General features: G+C 45.9%; 1 protein-coding gene across 2 annotated transcripts in view; it reads right to left on the bottom strand.

Moving 5' to 3' along the window:
- Positions 1 to 15,685, bottom strand: part of MTHFD1L (methylenetetrahydrofolate dehydrogenase (NADP+ dependent) 1 like) — a 149,699-nt gene extending 134,014 nt beyond the window's left edge. Inside the window, exons 1-8 of one of the 2 annotated variants that reach the window (XM_081140670.1) lie at positions 15,461 to 15,685; positions 15,248 to 15,327; positions 9,971 to 10,055; positions 8,851 to 8,901; positions 8,708 to 8,761; positions 5,055 to 5,179; positions 4,487 to 4,587; positions 3,360 to 3,496 (exon numbers count right to left, since the gene is read on the bottom strand). In XM_081140670.1, the coding sequence (XP_080996796.1) occupies positions 3,360 to 3,496; positions 4,487 to 4,587; positions 5,055 to 5,179; positions 8,708 to 8,761; positions 8,851 to 8,883 (450 nt within the window). In that variant the 5' untranslated portion in view covers positions 8,884 to 8,901; positions 9,971 to 10,055; positions 15,248 to 15,327; positions 15,461 to 15,685. Of the gene's footprint in view, positions 1 to 3,359; positions 3,497 to 4,486; positions 4,588 to 5,054; positions 5,180 to 8,707; positions 8,762 to 8,850; positions 8,902 to 9,970; positions 10,056 to 15,247; positions 15,413 to 15,460 lie in introns of those variants that run through there. The other variant, XM_081140669.1, reaches the window with a different exon arrangement.
- Between the last annotated feature and the right edge of the window lie 3,286 nt (positions 15,686 to 18,971).

The raw sequence follows: 18,971 nt of genomic DNA, 5'->3' as shown, positions 1-18,971 counted from the left end.
CCCCAGCCATGCAGTGGAAGTACGTACACCAGGCTTTGAATGAGGGATCCTGGGTCCAGTTGGGGTTTATCTCCTTATGATTTGATTGAGCCACCTGCCTTCCTACATCCTGGATCAATTACACATCTATATGGAGACTTGCCAATGTCTTCCCTGACTTACTATTAACAGCAGTCAAGCAGTTAATGTGAATATTAATAGGTGCCAAGGGCTGTGCTGAGCAAACTTACACAATTATTGAATTCTCAAAGCAGCCCATTGAGGTAGGAGTGTCATGATCCCAATTCTACACAGGAGGAGACGAATTCACAGAAGTTAAGCAACGGCCAAGGCTTGAACTCCGACCTGTTTGTCACCGAAGCCTACGTTCTACTGCTCATTGAGGACACACATGTTGTGCCTGACCCCAAACCTTTGAAGGCAGTTCCTACTGGTTGCAGCAGGCTGCGATTAACTGGAGGTCATCCCAAACTTGAAAGGCTATATGGAGTTTAGGAGGAGGTAGATAGGACTCTAGTGTTACATGGCAACCCCAACTCAGAAACCCCTCATGCCCTTGGCTTTGGAAATCCCCAACCAGACAGCTAACAGGGATTCTTGTTCCATGCCAGGTACAAACAAACACGTGAGAAAAGCTTTTCAAAGGTAATTCCCTTTGACCTAACAGCCACAGGCCTTTGCTTGCCCTTTTCTTTCCCCACCACATCATTGCTGATACTGAGAAGCTAAATGGACAAGGATCTTAAAATGCACTGTTACTGGTGGTCAATGAAATTAGAAGGCAAAAAATCCCAATCAGTTGTTAAATTTATACATTTGATGTTTTCAACAGTGATGTTTTCCCAAGGATGTGGCAAGAGTGGGCACGGCCTGCCCCACTTGGGTGCCCTAGGACATTAACCTGTGCCCAGGGGCTCTATGTACCACATTAACTGCCACCCTTTGACTGTGGACTGCAGAGGGACTACTGACCTCCTGAAACAAGGCCCAGCAATATACAGAAATAAAGGCAAAGGTCATACAGAGCTATGGAGACATATGGGTGGGAAGGTAAGTGGCTGGTGACGTACTAAATACTAGCATGAAAAATGGGAAGATGCAGGCTTTATTTTGAGGTGGGATGGGCGCCTGTCACACAAGTAGGCCAGGTAGATGGGGCCAAACACCAGACACCAAATAAACTTCAAAAACAGGTCAAGTAATAAAAAGAGTGACAGTTAACAGGCTCTAAGATTCACGGTGGTGCTATTGTAAGTACCAGGGCCTTAGAAAACAAAATATGTGTGCAACATGAGTCATTAGAGAGAACCTTCTTGGATTTATGAAAACAGAAATGTTACCCAACTTCTAGATTCTCTAGAGAGCAGAGCTACTTAATGGTTCTCAAAGTCAGAATGAGATTTATCCCAGAGAGGTTAGGTGATTTATTTCCATAATAAAAAAGTACTTTAAAAGATGTCTTTGTTTTTCAACAATACAGAGACAACTAGCAAAAGTATCTGTGACAGCTGTGAAAACACTCAGTTGCCAATGAAGGCATTTCTCTCTTTCACCACAGCTGTTAGTTCAGGGCAAGGTTTATTTTCCTCTCCACTACGCTTCAAATAAAAAATCCAGGGCTCTACATGACAAAACACTGACCTCGCATTTTCTTGAATAGGCTGCCACCTTGTGGTGACCACTAAAATACACACTGGTTTGAGTTTAATTGCAAGACCAAATTCCTGAGCTGTCTTAAAACAAGAAATAGGTTTGATCCACCCCCCACTCAAACATTCTCCGTCTCAGAGGGGATGTCAGCCTTCCCCCAGCAGGGCTACAACTTGCTTGTTTACATTCTCATGCAGCAACATGAGGAACATGTGCTAATTTACAGTACTTAATGTGTTTTTAACTTTACTTTGCTTGACATTTGTGAAATGCATTGTAATTTTTTGAAATTAAAGAATGTATTAACTATTTAAGACATGAAACTTTAGAAAAATAATATAACAAACCTGGATACCCCACTCATTGTCCAGATTTAAAAAAAGGCATGAGCAATACAAGTGAAGATTCTCAGGTCTCCTTTCCATTTACAGTCCCTGTAAATGGTTTTCCTGATTTGGTTCATACTTCCCAATTCATTTCTTCATATTTTTACTTTATATATACGTAGCCCTGAAAATATATACTAATTAGTATTGCTTTTAGACCTTATAGAAGTGGTGTTTGTGAAACAAAATTTATCCTTCTGCTCTGTCTTGCCGTGAATGTAGTTTTAAAAAGTCCTCTAGTTTTCTTTCAATATTGTCTTTGTCCTTGTGCTTCCATATAAATTTTAGAATCAGCTCGTCAAATTCTACAAAACAATATAGGTCGGAATTTTGACTCAAATTTATAGATTAATTTGGGGAGAAGTAGTGTCTTGAAAATAGTGAGTCTTCTTATCCATGCTTTTATTTGGCCTTCTTAATGAGTTTCATCAAAATTGTATAATTTCTTTCAAAAGTTCAGAAATAACTTTTGTTAAATTATTCCCTTATATTCTCATTATTATTAGAAATTGCATTTTTAAAAAATATTTTCTAACTGTGGGTGTACTATTTAGAAGCCCAAGTGGGTTTTGCAAGTTCATTTTATATCCAAGAACCCAGGTGAACTCTTATTAAGTGTTATAGTTTTTAACAGATTCTTTTGGGCTTCTTATGTAGAAAACTGTATCTAGGATTAAAAACAGTTGGATGTCTTGCCTTCCAATCATTATAAATTTTCTTTCTTTCTACAACAGCTTATCTGGGAATTACTATATAGTGCTGATTAGGAGTACTGATAACAGGTACCCTTTGTCTTTGCTAGTTTTAAAAAATGCTTTTAATATTTCACTATTAAATGAGGTACTTGCTCTTTTTCTAGATATTTTATCGAATTAAGGAATTCCTTTAAATTCCTAGTCTAAGAGGTTTTCTGAAAAAATACTATAAAGGATACTAGATTTTATCAAATTTTTCTTCACCTATATGGTAAGAGTATAGTTTTCAATCTGACGGTGTGGTTGGTGAATTACAGTAACAGATTTTCTGATGTTAAACCACCGTTGTTCACTCCTAATGCTGCTGGTGTTCTTTTTATCTGTTTTGGCTAATGGTATGTCTACTGTGCTAGGCTTTTCCAAGAACCAACTTCTGGCTTTGTTGATAACCTCTCATTTATAGTTTTCTGTTTCATTCATCTTTGTTCTTTACTGTTCCCATCCTTTGAGATTCTCTGCTGTTCCTTCTCTAACTTCTTACATTAAATATTTAGCCTATACATTTCCAGCCCTTCTCCTTTCTACTATAAGTATTTAAGGTTCTGTTTCCAATAGGTATGATGCTCACCTTGCTTTGAAGCTGAGGCGTTTTCCACTGGGAGCTCATTGTCATGGACCCTTTTCTCTGGAACAGGCATTGTAGGGTGGCTTCCAAAGACCCATGGGCCCCTACTACCAAGATCTTCTTTCCATCTAAGCTGACACCTGCCCACAAAATGGAAATCAGTATTACAATCCAAACGTCAGAGCCTTCCTACCATACAGCTTTAATGTAAGAAATAATCTTCTGAAACTTGGCCCTCTGAGCACCAGCCTACAATGACTGAGCCATAATTGACCCTTCCGTTGCAAATTGATGGCAGAGAGACCAAGAATCATCATCCCGATAATCTATGGGATGAAAACCACTGTCTATGTGAACTATCTCAGACTTGAGCTTAATGGCTAATGTCCTAAAGGTGTTATCCTGAAAGTTAATTTTCCAACTGAACTTTGGTACGTATTTTGGAAGTTTTGTGTGACTGTTGCTTGTTAAGGTGAGAGGGGGGGACATGTGCCTATTTTTTACTCAAGCTGTAGTAGGGAAAAATTTAGTTAGCTGAATTTTTATGAACTCAGCTAGAAGAAAGTCCTTAAATATAGAAGACAGCAGCAATAATTTACTCATTAAATTTAATAACCAAGAAAAAGAAATTATTCATGTCTGTGTCCCAGACATAAAAATGCAAGATCAAGAGAAGAATGAGGGAAATTAAATGCTGATTCCTCAGAGATGTTGCTTATGACAAATCCCAACCTAGCTTTTTATACCCTAAACTATATCTAACAGCTTCCTCATTTAAACCTCAAATATGTCTTTTATAGGTATACATATTGACTGATTTGAGAAGTTAAAACCTGACACATTTTTCATTGCGGTTATTTTGACTGTTTTCATGAGAGAAGTTGAGAATTTGTTTAAAACAGGTTATCTTTACTGATTTCTCTTTTAAATAGCAATACAGTTAATCTTATTAAAAAAAATCTCCCATAGTCACTCATCTCTCAAAAAAATGATATAAATAAAGCTGACACTGAATTATCACACTTCCATGTTTCAATTAGAATCTTGACATCCTAGAAACAAATCTTATTTAAAAATAATGTAAATACCAGTAAATAGAAAACAGCAGCATTTCTGCAGGAGCATCATACCTGACTTTTCAAGAAGTTCAATTACAGCTCTCGCCACAGGTGAAATAAAACATTCATGGGCATCCCCACGCACCAACTTCCCCAGGTTTACGTCTGTTACTCTGAAACCAAAAATAAGGCAACCAGCAGTCAAAACTGGTCAAAACTCACTCATCTGTAATTTACGTGGATTAATCCGCAATAACATCCAAGTCAGTTTGGGGTAGGTATACGTATTAAAAATCAAATATAAATTCAAGAGTGGGAGGAATAAAAGCCATTAGTTTCTTAGAGTAGCCCCTCAGGACACTTTGCTGTGGTCCCTATGAGTCAGGATGACCTCGGGTGTTGTGAATCTGCACTACAAAAGGGCAAGTGTGTTTTTTAAAACAGATAACTTTCTTACACTAAATTTCAGAGGCCCCCAAACTCTCCAAATACTATATGATATTTAAATGATGTTAAATATTAAAGTGATTTCCTTCCTTTCTTAATTACTGACATGGTTGAAACAGTGGAATAAAAATCACAGTAAAAAACTCATTTAGTTAGCAATTAGAATTGATTGTTTTCTTTCATATTTTCTTACCCATCCACATCTTTTTCTGGCTTCAGGGCATTGAGGACTTTGTTGCTAAATGAGTTTTCAGAGATCTGAAGGGCAAGGCCATGAACTCTCGTGTCTTCATTAATCTTCAAGATTTCATCTATAATCTAAAAAGGAAAAACAACTAAAACCTGTTTTGTCAAAATTAGCCCTAACAAAAGCAGCTTTATATAAAAAATAGATTCATAAAAATGCATCGATTATAATTTCTTTTTTACTCCTTGTTGAAGACTTGGTGTAAAGCACAATGAAGAAGTCTATTTTCTCTTTTCACTATGTTTAGAAATGCTCAAGAAAAAGCCTGACTACATTTTTTAGTGGCTTCTCAGTCGTTCTTATCACTCTGCTCTCAGCCAAAACAGAAGGGAATAGAACAAAACCAAAGCTCAACAGTTAGCAAAGTTTAGATAGGCAAAGACAACTTGCTGTCAACAATCACATGTGAGCCAAGCAGACTGCCAACTTCCAGGGAGGCCAGGAAGCATGGATCAAGCATTCCACCTGGCCCAGCCAAGCCTGTGTTTCAAACACAGTGTGTTCAACAAAAGCTTACTACTCATGACATCCAAGAAGTCGTCACTCAGGCTCTCATGTTCTCTGGACCTGAACAGCACATAGAAAGCATTTCCAAAGGCTTATGATAAATAAACTCTAAGCATAGATATCTCCTTTTCTACAGGAAACACTAAAATAATTCAGTGTTTATGAAAAAGACTACAGTACAGTTTGGGACGCTCATGTGCTAGCTAATGAATGGCTAGGTATGACTAAGCAATACTCTGTACTCTCCATTATCTTTACTTTATGCCAGGAGAGAAATGATTCATTTCACTTCATACACTGTCCATAAGTAAGAGATGCTAGCCCATGGATACGGGTCTTACTAGGAAGTGGTTTACCATGTTTGTTTCACTGTCTAGCAGAATTCACTATGGTAAGAGAAGAAAAAGTTATTTGATATATAAAATTCAGAAAGAAATTTTCTAATTCACTCATTTATTCAACATCTGATGAGTGTTTTGAGCACCTACTTTGACCAGTTCTAAGTAAAGGAAATAGAGCTGTAAACAAAATTCCTGCCTTCACAGAGCTTACAGTGGAGAAGATGAGACCAATAATAATACTATAATCTTTAGAAGCGGTAAATAATGTAAGAAAAACAAAGCATGTTAAGCAGGATAAAGGGCTAATACAGTGATGTCAGGTGGGGACTTGTCAGAGGGGGTAACATCTAAGCAGAGTCCAGAATGAAGCGAGGGCACTATGGTTACCTGTAACTAGGATGTGATAGAAGCAACAACAAAATCTTAATAAATTAAGATCCTTACTCTTTTCCAACATAATACCACCACCACACAAATTATCAGAATTTCAAAGAAAAATAGGGTATAAATGACTCCTTGTCAAAAAATAAGTCAAGGGAAAAAAAATAAAAGTCAAGGGCTATCAACACCAGTGGTAAAACCACCTAAAGAAATGCAGATTCTACTGCAGACAGTGGGTATCTTTCTACAAATGGACAATGTATTTCTCTGCATTTTGTTAATACTGGTTCAAGAGATATCAATATTTGTAATAATACAATGACAAGTGTGGCAGAAACTATCTGCCCAATACCCGGTTTCCTTTCTTACTTAGAAAACTCTTGATTTTTAGGTGTGATAATAAATGATTTAAGGCCACCTGGTGTAAAGACTGCATTTCCCAATCTCCCCTGCATGTGGCCAAACAATTAGGTTCAGGCCAAGGGAATGAAAGCAGAAGGGTGACTTTCGGGAAAGGTCCTTGAAGGGAAGAGGTAGGGGGCCTGTCTTTCGCCTTCCTTTAACTTGCTGGCGATAAGTAAGATCTTGTTGAACCGAGTCCTATGATCCTGGAAAACAGGGACGGTTAAGAAATCACCCCACCCTCTGTGTACTGCAAAGAATAAATTCTCACTGATATTCCCTTATCTGCCTAGGACAAGGCCAGACACAGACCCTACAAATCGCCATATTTTGACTCTAATTATCTTAACTATTCGTCCGCACTGATCCATCAGAACCAAACGCCTGCTGGTCAGACTCCGGGCAAGCTTCTCCCCCCCCCCCCCCCCAGGTTCCTACCCGTTGGCCTGCCCTGGGTTAGCAGACAGCCCCTTCTGAGAGCAGGCCGGACTCGGGTAGAACATTCTCCGGTCTCTCACCAAGCCGCCCTTTCACCCCACTTTCTCCCACTTTCTAGGCTCCTCTGCCCTTCCCTAGAAAAGAAAACCCCGGTTCCTGTCTGCGCTGGTTAGCGACGCTGAGCAATTCCCTCACGTCCGCGGGCCACCTGTACGTCCTCGGGGAAGTGTCCACTCAGGCGTTCTGCCCGCCTTTCCACTAGGTTGTTTGTTCTCCTGGGGTTACGTTGTCTGGGTTCTTTATAAATTCTGGACACCTGGTAGTTGCAGAATAGCCGCAGAGACGCGGACCGCAGCGTGGAAAAGAGAGTCAGTAACGCCAAGATAATGGGGTTCGGGCCAGTGGGTGCCTGGGGCGGGGGGGGCACACCGTCCCTCGCCGGAGCGCGCGCCTGTCAGTCTTGCTGTACATCTGAAACTGGTGCGGAACAGTATTCAGTATAAACTGTGGCTAAAAAATAAGAAAGAAAACCCCTTTCGCTCATTCTCAGAGGCGTTCGCGTCTTACCGCCAGAGAGCCGCCCCTATTGTGACCACCTTTTCCGCGCATTATGCCGCTCTCTCTGATGCCGTCTCCCCTTCCTGCGTCCGGATTTCCTTTTTATCGGACGCGGCTGGAACGCGGAAGTGACGTTGGCGCCGAGTCCGCCATCTTGGCGGTGACGTATGACGTAGCACCACTAAGATGGCGGAGCAGCAGGACCGAAGGAGCGAGTGCGCAGCGAGTTCGCGATGCCAGCGCACCAGCCCGGGCCTGCCTGCCTGCCTCTCAACTCCATTCATGTACAAGAAAAATGAGCTTCTGCGTTATTTCAGACTCAGCTGTTTGCGGCTTACTGTCACTGGCAGTCACTAAATCTCGACTGCCCACAATTACCACGGCAGGAAGGAAAGCTGCCAGGGAAGGGTCCGGAACCCACGGCCGGAGCCCAGTTTCCGCACGGCGACTTATGGGGCGGGCGCTCCTGCCAGGCGCCGGAGGACACGTGCGAAGGCTGTCGCGCGGCGCTGGCAGGACCCACTAAGTCACACGCAGCAGCAGCGGAAGGATGCTCTGGGGGTTCTCACCAGCTGCCGCAGCGGCACTCACAGAATGTCAGCCTGGAGGGGACCCTGACGATGACCTCATCCTGTTCCAGGGAAGCCAAAGGGATGGCTCACGGGCAAAGACTTGTCAGGACAGAGCAAACCCAGAACTAGCCTTCAGATGATTCCTACCGGATGACCCTGCGGCTACCCTGAAGAAACGTAATCGCAGTCTCCTCACACTAGCCCGTGTCCTCCACGGAAATGTGCAGTAAGGGACAAGATCATGGGGCATTTACGCCGAAGGGGAGAGCGCGCCCTTCCCCCCCGTAAGCCCAGCCACAGGGAAAGGCTCCGTCTGTTCCGATCACAACTAAGAGGCCGACGGGTCTCCCAGGTCTGAGGCGGGGAGGACGCGCGGGCTCAAGGGCAGCGCTGCAATTACCTCGTCCTCGCCGCTCTCCGGAGGAAGGCAAATGTGAGCGATGTTCAGGCCGGCCTGAAACGGCAACATGAGGTTATTTTGTTACTGCGTGCGTGTACCATCAAGAAAATCATTGTGAACTTTTGAAAAGCAACAGTTCTTACCTCCTCTGCCAAATTCTGGTTGACTTCCTGCATCAAGTTGTCATCACTTGCCTTAGGAGAGGGGAACAGAGAAACATTGTGAAAAGGCACAGAACAAGAGCCTGATCTGGTGATTCTAGCGATCCGACTACAAAGATGACAAGGAACTTGCGCAGAGAGAACCTTATTGCTCATAAAAGGAGACTGATGGCTGCTATTAACGTAACCGTTTCTCAGGCATCCCTTTCTAAACAAGGACACCGAAGACGGGTTAGATGACCTGCCGGGAGGTGGAAAGCAGAGTCGTCCCAGGAGGCCCAGGCTCCCGACCCACTTTACTTTCTACTCTTCTTAGGGACCTATCTCTGTGGGCCACGTAGAGACAGACCGCAAGGAATGCGAGTGATCTGAGCATAGCTCTCATCTCGAAAATGACAGCGCTGATGGAACTCGACACTGCTATTTTGACATATAAAGTGCATGCCAAAAAGGACAGTAGCAGTCCAACTGCAGTGCTGTGTTGGTTTACAGGCTTGGCTCAGCTCATTATTTCCCTGCACCTGTCATCACATGGGTGTGCCAACAGGATGGCAAACAGTGCCAACTGCACTTGGACACAAAGGGGCCCAAGGCACATAGAATGCACATGGAATGTGGAAGTACTTCTGACATGCAATGACTTTTGGCCCTTTGTACTTATGGCAGGCTTTCAAAGACTTAGTAGTAAGATTACCCGATACCGTGTCTCAGCAAGCCATCTGTCTTCCACGGAAACAAAGGGGAACTTTTTTCCCCTATCATCTTCGAATCACACGTGATAAACATTTATGAGTGGGCCACAATGAATCCTGTGTAATGGAACCTATGTGAGCACCTGCCTCCTGACCTCTGGAAGCTACCCGCACCAAAGAGAAAGACAGAGAGTTGCTCAAGCAGAGCAGTACCTAACCTGGAGCCCCATGGAAGCAAAATGACCAAAGGAAGGGAAATAAGAGCAGTTTCAGCTGAGCCTTCTCTTCCCATCATTAAGCTCAAATGGCACTTCTGTGACAAGAAATGCAGCTGATCTTTTGTATACAATTATCTTCAAAATCGAAAGGCATTCTAAAGTAGCAGGACAGGGCCACCACTCTCAGCTTACCTGAATAATGGCAAGAACCGGCTTAAAGGCAGGGTTTTTTTCTTGCAATAATCGCAGAACTTCTTTTGAATTCTGAATGACTTCTCTACATTGAGAAAGAAAAACAACATACCATGTCTTTGTTAGTGACTAGACAGGATGGATACAGCAATTTCCTTAGAGTGTTCTTTACTGTAAGAGAAAATAACTAGACCACATAAGAATGCTCTTCAGGTGTGGAAATGTGGTGGGAAGGGCAGGAGAACAGTGACATCATGACACGCTAATTATGAAAATGAGCAGAGGTAAACAAACTAGATGTTAACAGTAATCTAGGGGTGAATTTTTCCCTTATATTTTCCGAGTTTACTGTAATGAAAAGTTTGAGTTTCTTTGTGCAAAAAATCCCCTTCCTGCACCATAGTCCCTTCACCCTCCACAAAAAGACGTTGGGGTCCAGGGGGAAAGCAAATGTTGGTAGAGGCAGGGTAGTGAAGACAGGGTTGGGGAGATGGCTTGCTGTTGGAGAAATGGTGGGTCAAGACACATTCCAGGTCCCAGAATTTAAAGAAGGAATGGAAAGGAAATGCTGCAGAAACAAATACCTTAGAATTTGATACAGTAAACACATTGTTTGCGGGTAGTTTTTATCCCGTGCTCTACTACCAGTCAACGTAAAACGTATAAATACGTTTCCCACATACAATGTGGGAGAGAGCATCTCACTCCTCTGGGCCTGTGCACAATGCATGTGGACCTCCTAAAAGGCCCAGGAGGGCCACCTGCACCATAGCACCACCGGAGTGCCAGCCCTGAGCAGCACAGACCTAGATGAGGTGGTGCAAGTCTCTTTCTGCAGCCTTCTGGAATGAGCAATTTCAGAGACTGCCTTCACCACCATCCCTAGGGAATGTTCCTCACTTGCATATGAAGTTGGCCCCCCCCCCCCCCAGCCAAAGCAGTGCCCACACTTTGGTGTTTAACCATCTTTAAATTTTGTTTTCTGTCTCTGGCATGTTCTTGCACATATATGACAGCTTTAAAAAAACTCAAGCTGAAGTTCCAATCAGATATCATGAGAACTAAATCGCCAAGAACAAAGAGACGTGAGTCAGCTCCTCCAAGTTTTCAGAGAGGAAGTTGATGAACATCACTGGAAGGTACTGCTCTCTGGAAGATACTGCTCTCTAATAGATGGACTAGGAAAAAGGGGTGCTCAGAAAACCTTTAAGAGCTTCAAAACTCAACCAAGATGAGCCTTTCTGTGTCAACTTGGTCAAGATTTTTGTTTTGTTTTTAGACACTTGGGATAAAGCAACTTAATTCCCAGTGAAATAACTATTGTTTTGAATAAATGAGACTGAAAATTTACAAATCACCTTATGAGCACTAAAAATCTGTCCAGTCATGTGATTTGAGGGCCATGTGCTGCACTGTTTCCCTGCCTCCATGACTGCCAATTTGGGCCAAGTGAGGTCCTTATTTCTTCCCAGTTTTGGAAGGCACTATTAAGTTGGGAGCCATCTGTAATGTGTTAGCTGGGCACAAGGCTGCCAAAATAATGACCACATTTCCAGCCTCCCTTGCAGCTAACTGTGGCCATGCCAGAGTCTGGGAGGTGGTAGCTGATAATGTTATTAAAATACCAATTTAAGTGCATCCCTGAATGCTGAGCCTATTCATTAATAACATTTTGTATTTCAACTTTTTCAAAGTAAAAAGAAGTACCTGTGAATAAATATAGTAAAGATTTCCCAAATAGTCTCTTCCAAAAACAGCCATCAGTATTTCAAGAAATAGTGCCGACTGGGAGTACCAGGGAGCACTACACAGGCAATGAGTGGATATTCTATATAATATTCTATATAATAGTTAATAGTAGTAATGATAAAGCTGCTAATGATGGCTTACATTACTGGGTGCTTCCTATGAATACTTCCATGCATTTTCTTCTTTTTAAATAACAAAATCTGAGTTTTAGCTCCATATGGCTACCCAACCAAAGAGCACTTTTCCCAGTCTTGTCCACACTTTGGTGGGGTCATGTGATTAAGCTCTGGCCAACACTTGAGCACTGGCCAGAAGGAGAGGAGGACTGTGCAGCTAACAAACAAAGGTATACCAGCAACCTGGCCACCCTTCCCACTTTCTAGATGGGAGACCCAGAGCAGTGAGGAGGTATCATAGGGTCGTCCTACCTTCCCTTGACTGCTTCCCTGTGGGTGATCAAGTCCACAGTTATTTTGTTAAAGCAGCCTAGCCTGTTTCCTTCTTTATGCACAGATCTGATCTGGCAGCTTTCATCTTCTTTACTATATATTACATCCAATGAAGGACATACCATTGCTTAATAAACCACTAAGAAAGAAAAAATGTTGCCAATTAAACTATGTTACAGTCTTAACATAGTGTTTATTCTGTAAGTATTAAAAGCATTTTTTAGACTTATTTAGACAGATTTTTTGTTGTTGTTATAAACCACTCATATACTACATGGAAAGGAAAACATACAGAAAAACCACTGAGATATTCCTAAAACTTCTTCACGCTCAGAATAACTTTCCTGAGTGACTTTTTTACTCAGAATCCTTGACGTTAGCACCCTGGGTGCTATCCAGGGTGTTGGTGATAAAACATTTCTGGAAGGACATCATTTTTGTCCCAGGGCTTTTGTTGAGTTCCCAACACCCAGTCTGCATGTTCTGATGTTGGAGCTTTCTCGATTCTGCCAGATGTCAGTGCAAAGTTGTCAGACAAGAACCAGAAACCACATTATTTCCTAAAATGGCCCTTCCACGATTTGTTGATGGAAACTGTGGGGATAGTGTGCCAGTTCTCAGACCAATGACAGGTCGCTATGCTTTTGAGGGAGCTGCTGCTTTAAATTTTCCGATACGTGTCTGTGAAAGAAATCAAGAACTAACACGCACAGCTTCCTGGATGTCTATTCCAGGGACTTCTAAGATAGGCCCACCTCCCCTTTTCCTCCAAGTCCGTGGGGGGGGGGGATCTCTTGGAGAAAAGGTTTGTTAGATGATGCATATAAATCACAAAGGTACAGCGGTGTGCACAGCTATGGCCAAGTTCCCACAGGTACAGGCAAGGACAAATACGCCGTGACACCTGGCCAACGAGGATTAAAATACACAATCAACTGAAAGATAAATACCAGTTTTGGAGATTAAAAAAATGTGCTTTATAGAATCACTAGAGTATAGTAATATCCATAACGACCTTATAAAGCAGGTGATATTCTGGTTTCAATTTTGTACAGGAAGAACTGAGATCAAACAGCTTGCCCAGACTCTCACAGCTATCAGGTGGTGAAGTGATGCTGCAAAGCAAGGCACCTGTCTCTTAACCATAATCCTGTGAAGCAGTAATTCACTGCACAACACTTTTTTCTTCAAGTTTAGAAGGGAGGCTGGCAACCTACAGTCCACCAGCTAAGAATGGCTTCTCCATTTTAAATGGTTTTTAAGAACTTCGAAATAGCAACATTTTGGGGCACGTGAATATTATGTGAAATTCAAACGACAGTGTCCATAAATAAAATTTTAAAATTTCACCAACAAAAAATTGTGAAGATGTGTTTTTTTCCTCATATAAAAGTACCTACATAATATCTTCTATATTGCCTCCTGGCCTGCAGAACCTAAAAATCTTTGCTACCTAGTCTGCCAAACCCTGGCTTATTGCTATACAAATAAAAATAACAGCCAGCATCCGCCGAGGCCTCGTCCTGGCAGTTCCCAGGCTGGGCGTCTGTTCCCGTTCTCTTGCAGCCCTTCCCCTAACCCTTTCCCGCAGACGCTCATTTCTCCCACTGTAGTAAGGCCGGAGGCCGGCCGTCCAGGGCGGCGGGGTGCTGCCCAGGGCCCTGCTGGCCCCTCCACTGGCCTCTAAGTCAGTGACGGCTTTCAGTGAAAGCAGGCACGAATAAAAGCCACAAATGACCCCAAGTTTGCAGCCACTCGTTCACCAGCCACGCCGTGAGCGCCCGGCCTACACCCGGCGCTCGCCAGGAGGATCCAGCAGGTGAACAGGAGGACAGGGCCCCCCACCCACGCCACCGAGCTCGCACCGCAGGCGGAGGCTGACAATGAACCAGCAAGTTTCAAACAGTGCTGAGAGCTCCCAGAAAACAAAACCGGGTGACAGGACGGTGGTTTCATCCCACCCCCTAAGGTGAGCTCAGCTGTGCAGCAGTTAAAATATAAGAGCCTGAAGCGACCGAAAGTAAGGACAACGTTCTGAAGACGACCTGGTAAGTTAAAGGGCCCCTGAGAGTCCTTCACATGGCGAAGAGCCCTGGGAACAGGGGTGAGCGGTGGACACTTGCTTTCAGAAGGAAGGACAGAGGGAAAAGGAAGGGGAAGTGAACGGACGCAGGTGGCCCAGCCGGCCCCGCGACGCGCAGCCAGGGCCCCGGCGGCTCGGAGCCGCGCGTCCCCGCCGCCTCCACCCGGAGGGCGCACCGCGCGGGCGGGCCGGGCTGGCTCCTCCCTCTCCCGGGCGTGCCCCGAGGGCCCAGGGCGCGCGGGAGGGGGTGTGGGGGGATGGGGAGTCGGGGGGCGGGTTACGGAGCGGGGGCGCTGGCGCACGTGGCGTCTCTGGCGGGCCCCGGCTCGCCCCGCTCCCCTCCGGTCCGGAGGGAGCGCCCGAGACGCAGCCGCGCAGGGGATTCCTCGCCGCCGCGCAGCGGTGCAGGGAACGCGTCAGCGCCGCTCCTCACGGCAGGGTGGAGCCGGCTCCGCCTCAACTCGCCCAGAAAATGATGATGTAACTCCAGGCGCGCGCGCTCGCGGGGGGCGGCGACGTTTCGGGAGAGGGCCAGCTTCACCCCACAGTGAGCCCCCGCCCCGGCCGGGCCGCCGCTCGGAGCCCCGATCCCGCTCTGGGGCCGGCGCCCCCGCCCCCGCCCCCGGCCGCACCGCCCTTTCCTGCCCCGCGCGGTTGCATCAGCGCCGGCAGCCCGGGCGCACGTGCCGGGAGGCGTGCGGTCCGCCCCGCGCAGTGCCTGCCGGGGACCGAGCCCGCCGGGGATGCCCCCGCCCGCCCGGTCCCCCGGCGCCCGGACGCCCCCGATGTCCTCGCGCGCCCGCCACGCCCTCCAGGTGCCCGCGCCCCCCGCCCGGCCGGCGCCCCTAGTAAACAGGCACCAAGCACTCGGGGCCCCGCGTCCTGCAGACCCCGCTGGAGACCCCCCGGGACCGCGCCGAGCCTGAGCGCTCCCGCCGCCCTGCCCGCCGGGCCCCCGGCCGCCGGCGACGTGGGCGCCGAGCGCCGGACACTCACCTGACGATCAGGTTCCACGCCGGGGGCGCCGGGCTGCCCGGGCCGTGGCTGCAGCCGGCCTGGGCGGTCTGCCGCCGCCGCTGCCCGAGCAGGCCCTCGCCGCCGCCACACCCGCCGCCGCCGCCGCTGCTGGCGCGACGGGGCCCCCGGGGGCGGTGCGGAGGCCCCGCGGGCAGCGGCGGAGGCCCCGCGGGCAGCGGCGGGCAGCGGAGCTGGCGCAGGAAGAGCGGCAGGCGCGCGCTCATGGCGCGGGAGGCGCGGCGGGCGGCGGGCGCCAAGGACGTTAGGTCCTCCCGCCACCGGGAGATGCGGCTGAAGAGCACGGAGGCGTGGCGGCGGCAAGTTCCTCCCGAGGGTGGCGGGGCGGGCACCAGGGGGGAGTCCCGGGTCGGCCGGTAACCGGCCGGTGGCAGGAAGGACCTCGCTCTTCCTCCTTAGGCGAGCAGGGGCCCCTAGGGGGCACTGCACCTAGAAGCGCTGAGGGTGGGGGGGGGGCCTGCCGGACGACGGGCTGCAGGTTGGAGGTGCCGGGCGGCCAAGGGCAGGATTCCTGGCACTTTCATCACTACTTGGAATGTGTCTAGCAACACAAGTCAGGGTGGGGCTCAGGACCTGCCCTGAGCAAGGACATCCTCCCTCTGCTTGGGATGCATCACGAGGCCGCCGTGCCCTCAGGTGGCAGTTTGCTTCCTAGCAGGGCGCTTGGATCAGGCTTGGATACCAGGGCTTGGATTTATTAGGCCTGAGGTGCCCTAAATAGTAAAGAGCGTGGGCCTCGGAGTTCCAGTGCCGACTTTGTAGGCCTTAGGCAAGTTACCTAACCTCTGCGAGCATTAGCTGCCTCAAAATGATACTTTGTTCATAATCTTACCAGGATTACAATTCCCAAGTAAAGTGGGAATGAAACTAGTTCGAATGATAAACGCTGGTTTTCCATCAGCTAAGAACTATACTAGGTGCTGGAGAGACATCTTCATTTAGTCCTAAAAAATGTAATGAGTGTTGTCCCGGTTTTCAACCTCAGGAAGTGGGTCCAGAGAGGTCAGTTGTTGTGTGTTTTTTTTTTGCAGAGCTGAGTGTGCCTTACTTCAAGGATCATGTTCTTACTCTCATACTATATTGTCTGTACTTTTCATTGTAGAATGATTGCCACACCTGACACCCAGTGACTTTTTTGGGGCATAGGAATAGCTCACCTTTCCACAACCCTGTGAGGTAGGTGTTAACACCATTTTACACAGGTGGAAACACCCACAGAAGTAATGCCTGTATAAGCATGTAAATATGGGAAAGGAGATTTGAATGGCCCATTCACCTACTGCCGTGATGATCTTGAGCAAGTCACAAAACCCCTGGAGACTTATTTGTCTCATTATAAATTGGAGACCATTCATTTAACAGGTTTGCTAGTAGCCCTTTAAAACTGGGGATCCCTAAAGTTCAAGATTCCTTAGCTGTGAAACCCTGAGTGTGTGCAGTATGTACCTGAGCTGCTCTGTGGGACCCCTCACCCACCCCGAGGGCCTGGAGAACAAGGAGAACCGACAGGAGTGTGAAGCTCATGCCCCCTGCTGTGTTGGGAGTCATAAGGTCCTTTATCTCTGACCTAGGAATCTCATGTCTTCTGCCAGCACAGGCTAACTTCTTAGCTTGCAAGCTGAGTAGAGTCCCAGACCCTGCACAGTTCCTGACAGTAATTTTTGAGCTGAGTGTGGAGGAGCGCACCGGTTTCCTCCTTGATGGTAGGGGAAGGACCAGGTAGGCAAAGGGAACAGCTCCTGTAAAGGCGGAGGCAGATATAGGAGGGCTTGGTAGAGAATTTGATTCTGCTTGTGTTTACGAATGTTTTGCTGGCTAAGATTGGGAGGGTAGAGGTGAGCAAGTCAGGAAGTGGGGAAGACAGTGGTAGACAACCAGTTAGGAAGCTATGGTCATCAGCCAAGAAAAGTACATGCTGGAGACGGAGCTTCAGAGGACTAAAGGAATACTAGACCGGGAAATGACAACTCAGGTTGAGAGGTCCTATGGGAAAATTCTCTGTGCACTTGGGAGGGAAGTCTAAGGAGAGATGGTGTTTTAGGAGATAGAGTATACATGTCTGTTTGAGCCTTGGGTGAGTTCATATTAGAGAAAAGAGCAGAGAACGTTTAATCTCACAAACGGGAGTCTTACAGAGTCCCGGCAGATAATATAAACTAGTGAAATGGACCAGGTATAAAATTTCCCCCCCAAGAAGCAACAGGTTCTGCAGACTTTCTATCACATATGTTTATTTTACATTAAGAGGAGAACTTTTACTTGCTATCTAAAATATTTCCATTCAAGTGCTTCATGGTAGCTTTAAATTTGCCAACAAAGTCTATGATGGGGAACAAAGGAACAGTCTCCCCCAAGGTTAAGGGAAGTCATCACCTTTCAGGATGATTTTTCACCATTAGATTCTTTCCTCAGATCTCACAGAGTCGCCTCACCAGAGTCCAGGCCCAAACAGTCCAGATCTAACTTTTCTTCGAAAGAAACTGGACATTTGGATTTTTATTGTTAACCTTTTTAAAACTGCAAGCTGGATTCAGCTTCTGGGCCACACACTTTCAGCATCTGATTTAACTGGTCTATAGAATTTAACTTGTCTGCTGTGAGTTAACCCTTGTCAGGAAAACCAAGCTTTGTTGTTTTTCATGGAGACATAAAGTGGACTTTGCCCATGGACATGACTGCTGTTGTAAATAGAGTAAGCAAGTTTGTCTTTGGGCACCAAAACAATCTCAGCACGCTGGGCCCTTCCCGCATCTCACCTGACTTCAACTCCACAGCCGCACAGCAGGTTGCTCTGTGTCATCTTTGTATCAACACCAACGACTGGAAAAGGCACTTGGTTTAAACATGCTTTCAGAGTTCTAGTATGACCATGTAAATTCTTAGCTTCAAAACTTACTGGACATTTCACTCAGAGTAAATTTCTTTGGAATTCCATCTGCCAAGAGATGGGAAAGGGGCATAGATTCTTCTCCCTCACCTACCACAAAGGATCTCTAAGAATAGTCCAATAGTCAGTGACATTGAATTTCTGAGGGTGGGCGCCCTGAATTTTGAAAAGCAACTTAATCGCTGTTGTTCTTACTTCCCTCCCTTATGTCTCTGATTTGAATGTGTTTTCCTCATGCTTTGAGCTCAAACAAGTTTTTGACTCTGGGCACATGCCAGGGCTGCAGGCTCAATACCCAGCAGGCGTGCGGAAGGCAGCCAATCAATGACTCATCATTGGTGTTTCTATCTCTCCGTCTCCTTTCCTCTCTCTGAAATCAATAAAGATATATTTATAAAAAAAAGTTTTCAAATATGCTATAAACCAAACATCCCAAACTTTATTAATTTACAGTTATATGTATTGATTGTGCAATAATATTTGGCATTTACTAAGCTTTTAGAGGCAGCATAATTCAACCTTATCTTGGTGTACCATGCGCTAAACTAACTGTAAAGAAAGAAAAATGTGAGATAAAATGTGAGAGAATGCTGATGTCTTCATACCTTTTTTTAAAAAAAAACAAAAATGCAAAAGCATGCATAAGAATGTTCCAGGTCTTGTCCATAGGACAAAGTGTAAGTTAAAGACATATAGACATATGTAAATTAGAAAAAAGTTGAAGCAGTTTCTTTTCTTGTAATTCCTTTTGGCTGATAGAATTGAGTGTAGCTACCATTGTCCAGATAGAGGAAGTTA

This window comes from Miniopterus schreibersii (assembly GCF_964146895.1).
Source record: "Miniopterus schreibersii genome assembly, chromosome: 6".
Classification (NCBI taxonomy): Eukaryota; Metazoa; Chordata; class Mammalia; order Chiroptera; family Miniopteridae; genus Miniopterus; species Miniopterus schreibersii.
This window is presented reverse-complemented; position numbering and strand designations above follow the sequence as displayed.